The following is a 4848-nucleotide window of genomic DNA, read 5'->3' on the forward strand; positions in this document are numbered from 1 at the left end:
TTATAACACTTTATTTATTTTAGTATTCCCTTTAAAAATTATATGATTTCAGTTATTTTAGTGTTCAATTATTTTAGTGTCCTAGTTTGGACAGTCAATTGTATGGTCATCTTAACAATAAGGCTACAATAGGCACTTAATAAATATTCGTTGAGTGAATTTGTGGCCTGCGAATTCCAGTGTTGTCTTCCAGCTGTATGATGGTGATGACTGATGTGTTGTGAAATTCCCTGAACCACTCTCACCTCCCTGTGCCATGTACAGATCTAGTAGAATATATATACACACAGCGACTTAGACATGGAGAAGAAATGTGGTTGTTAAAGGAGATATTTTAAGAACCTAAAGATGTTGGAATACTTTTTATAAGACTTGGTAGTTTCCAGAGTGTTCTTAGAATTATGGCATGTGATAGACCTTAGGCACATGTGATCTAGTCCAACCACTTATTTTATGGAAGAGAAAACTGATGCTCACAGTTAAGTCGTGAGAAAAGTGGGACAATGCCTCTTGACTGTTTGCCTCATGACTTCTTTATACCTTAAAGATTTTCTTAGTGGACATTTTGGTAATTAGTTATTAGAACTCTATTCTTTATTTTGTGAACATAGTAATAAATTATGTTCTCCAACAAAAACATGACGCAAAGCCCTTTACTTATTTTTTAGCTTCAGGAGGAATGTGAGAGCTTAGTTTTTTTTGTTCTTTTTTTTAAGTTCGGATGCCAAGGTGATGGTACCAGGTACAAAAAGAGCCTCAAATAACTTCTCATTTAAAAAAAAAAGTTTTAAAAATATGATAAATTATATGCTATTTATTCCCTTTTTCATTTTAGTATTCCGAAGAAGCCAATAATCTCCTTGAAGAATGTGAACAAGCCGAACGACTTGGAGCAGTGGATGAATCTCTGAGGTTTGATTTTGGTTTTTTCCAGCAGTAATTTATGTTTTTTAATGTCACATGTTAACTTAAAAAAAGAGTAACATTATTTTCTTGTTTGAAGTGAGGAGACACAGAAGGCTGTTCTTCAGTGGACCAAACATGATGATTCTTCAGACAACTTCTGTGAAGCTGATGGTATAACATTTTTTTATATATGCATTATGTTTGAAATTATACCTAAGGAAAAAAGTTTAAATTATTTTAAAAAACTCGGTTTCTAATAGTTCGGCAATCCTTCAAAAAGCTAAATATAGAATTACCATATGACGTAACAGCTCCATTCCTAGGTATATACTCAAAAGAATTAGAGATAGGGACTCAAACAGATACTGGTACACCAGTGTTCATTACAGCATATTCACACCAGCCGAAAGGTAGAAACAACCCATTTGTCCGTCACAAGATGAATGGATGAACAAAATGTGGTATATACTTACAGTCGAATACTATTCCGCCATAAAAAGGAATGAAGTTCTGATATTTGCTTAACATGCATGCACCTTGAAAACATGCTAAGTGAAGTAAGCCAGGCACAAAAGGATAAGTATTGTATGATTACACTTACATGAAATATCTAGAACAGACAAATTCTTACAGACAGAAAGTAGCTTAAAGGTTACCAGAGATTGGAGGTGGGGCAGGACATTATTGCCAAATGGTTACAGAGTTTCTGTTTGGGGTGATGGAAAAGTTTTAGAAACAGATAACGGTAAGGGTTGTACAACATCGTGAATGTAATTAATGCCACTTAATTGTACACTTAAATATGATTAAACTGGTAAATTTTGTTATATATATTTTACCACAATAAAAAAACCCTTAAAAAGAAAACTCAGTTTCTGGAAAACCTCGTGTTTTACAGTTCTGTATATCTAGTAGTTTATATAATTTTGTATACACATGCATTTTACATAAACAGCTATAACACAGGGATTACAAAAACCTGCTTCTGTTATATTGCTGTTGGATTGTTATGTATTTCCTTAATGTTGGTCCCTGTTGCTTTTGGAGAAGAGAATATTAAGCCATGAGTCACGTCTGTGACATCTAAAGCTAAGCAGAGGGCAGGTGCTGTTAAAATCTAGGAGCCCTGGAATCCATTGAAACTCTTTGATCAAGACTTACGCATGTTCCCATTCTTCTTTTTCTAGTATCTCCCATTTTCTAAGTTGAATTGTTAGCCTCTTAGCTAAACAAAATCAAATCAAATTGAGTTTTGGTATTCTATGGGTCTTTTGTAGTAGATTAATGGTCTTTCAAAAAATTAGTGAAAAGAATAATACAGATTATTTTAATTACAAGCAAAAGATGAAGCCTGCAATCCGCAGAAAAGAGAAAGAAAAAGAGAAAATATGTATTTTTAATTCTGTGGCTTCTTTTGGCGGGGGAGCTTTCCTTAATGGAAACCGTGACTGTGTTTTGGCATGTACATATCTATAATCCCTTATTTATAATTCTAAAATCTGAAAACTCTGAAAAATGAACATTTCCCCCCTAAGTTTAGCACAGACCCATTTAGTGTGAATATTCATGTGTTTCACTGCAGAAATATTTATGTTTTATTAAAGTTTGCTGCCCCAGGCCCTGTTGGAGTCATATTCAATATATGTTGGATAAATTGTATTACCTTTGTGCAATCTGAAAAGTTCTCAATTCCAAAGCACACGTGTTCCCAGGGGTGTCGGATGAGGGATTATAGCCCTATACGAAGATTTAGACTAGTAAAGGAAGGGAATAAAATATTCTCCCAACCCCTTTATTTTGCCATCTTTTCTGCAAGGATTTTTTGGACTTAAACATTGTTTTATGAAATAAAACTAAATTTATAACACAGAGCAAATTTTTTTTAGGCTTGCAGTGTTAGAAAAAGGATGATGATACTTTAACTTCCATTAACAAAGTGTCCTTTTGAGACTCTACAATGTGTAGCACCAACTGAGAAACCAATAACTCACTTCTTATGTGGGGGACTTTGGTGAATCACTTGCCCATTTGTATTATAAAGTTTTTTCTGTTAAAGGAGGGTGAATATTTTTTAAAAGGACAGCTTTATGAGGAATAAATAATGTACATAAGTGGTATGTGAAATGCAGAAGGTATTTTATAAATCCTAATTGGAAATTTGAGCTTTTGTCATGTGGCAAAATATGCTTATAGTAACATTTTTTAAATAAGGTTGAAGAGAGATGAAGTATTTGTAGTAAGTAAAATTATGAGGCAACAAATGTTTATCTCTAGGTAGAATATTAAAAAATTTAATTATTTCTTGATGGTTAGTTTGCTGTCTTAAAGTACTGTATACTGAGCATTATTTATATATTTTAAAAATCAGGGTTTTTAAAAATGAATTTATTATAATTTACTATACTGTGGCAATTACCTTTGGTATTAGTTGACATGAACAGTTGTCAGTCTCTGAACTAGATGATTCCTTGCTGAGTTGTTTTTTAAGTTCTTATATTTACTTTCTCTATTTACTTTTTCTAGTTCTAGTTCTTATATTTACTTTTTCTATCTGCATTGGATACTATTATTTCTAGATGCTGTCATTGTGCTGCCTCTAGAAGCAACTTTCCCTCTAATTTATGCCTCTAATATACTATGAATTAGAGTAAAAATAACCGAGCTTAGGGTTTTTTTTTTGTTTGTTTTTGAATAATAAGTATTGTTAAGAGCTGGATGGACTCTCTTATAGGCACCTCAGTGCTCAGATTTTTGTCATCTACTTTGGTTGCTTTGAGGCCATTTTTGCTCACTTCCTCATTCTTCATTGGTTCATATTGTCAAGTTTTATATATGAGTAAGGTATTGCTGTAGTATTAAATAATTTCCTAAAACCACTGGAGGTTATAATACATTGTAAATGAGTAGGTATTGGGCTCCAGAGCCCATGGGTCTAACTTACTCTGCTATGTGGGGTCATTTAAGTTGCTTCCAATTTTCCCTTTTATAAATAATGCTTACACAAAATCATTCTGCATATAACGTTTGCATATTTAGTATTACATCTTTAGGACAGCTTGGTAGTGGATCCTGATGGTGGTCTTCTAAGAAGAAGGTGATTAGCAACAAGCAGTGTACAATACTAACACTTCTTCATTTACCTTAGTTACTGATGAACTGCTGTGGTTAATGCGAAAGGTAATGGATGTTATATTCTATGCCTGGATAGCTTATGAGAATTGAATTACCATATTTCTTCGATTCTAAAATTTATATATTTCTATTTTTACCATTTGTAAAATCAGAATGTTTTTGTAGCCAGTGTGTACAGTTAATGGGGCTGAGTTTGTTTCTCCCTCTTTTCCTTCCTTTCTTTTTCCTGAAAAGTTGTTTTAAAATCCCTGATGCGTTGTTGTAACACATTTCTGGTGCCTTAGAATCAATTGAACATAGTCTTGTATCTAGCTTTTCAAGGCAACTGAAGATGAAGAAGATTCAATGAAACATTTTTATTAATATTTTACAGACATTCAGTCACCTGATGCTGAATATGTAGATTTGCTCCTTAATCCTGAGCGCTACACGGGTTACAAGGGACCAGATGCTTGGAAGATATGGAATGTTATCTATGAAGAAAACTGTTTTAAGTAAGTGTCATTTTCATTTAGAAATTCCTGTAAGATGTGATTTCTCTTCATAAACAAATGAAATCATAATGATTTAAAATTACAAATCAAATTCACTTTGTTAAAAGATGTATTTGGACATAGAAGCATACCGATTCATTAATCCAGTTCCCCTGTGGGGAAACATAGACATGAGTTTCACCAAATTTTTTTTTTTCTTTGAAAGACTGAGAATAGTATTAGACCTTTATGGGACTATTGCAGGCACTTAGTAAATGTTCCTTGAGTAGATTATAGAATCTCATTTTATAGATGAGGTAACCCAGAGCCAGAGAGG

General features: G+C 33.1%; 1 protein-coding gene across 1 annotated transcript in view; it reads left to right on the top strand.

The window, feature by feature from the left end:
- Nucleotides 1–4848, top strand: part of ERO1L (ERO1-like (S. cerevisiae)) — a 50628-nt gene that overhangs the window by 27847 nt on the left and 17933 nt on the right. Inside the window, exons 5-7 of the mRNA XM_012663745.1 lie at nt 836–912; nt 1004–1077; nt 4412–4532. Of these exons, the coding sequence (XP_012519199.1) occupies nt 836–912; nt 1004–1077; nt 4412–4532 (272 nt within the window). The remainder of the gene's footprint in view (nt 1–835; nt 913–1003; nt 1078–4411; nt 4533–4848) is intronic.

The sequence above is a fragment of the Propithecus coquereli genome, unplaced genomic scaffold (genome assembly GCF_000956105.1).
Source record: "Propithecus coquereli isolate 6110/MARCELLA unplaced genomic scaffold, Pcoq_1.0 Scaffold83, whole genome shotgun sequence".
In the NCBI taxonomy this organism is placed as follows: domain Eukaryota; kingdom Metazoa; phylum Chordata; class Mammalia; order Primates; family Indriidae; genus Propithecus; species Propithecus coquereli.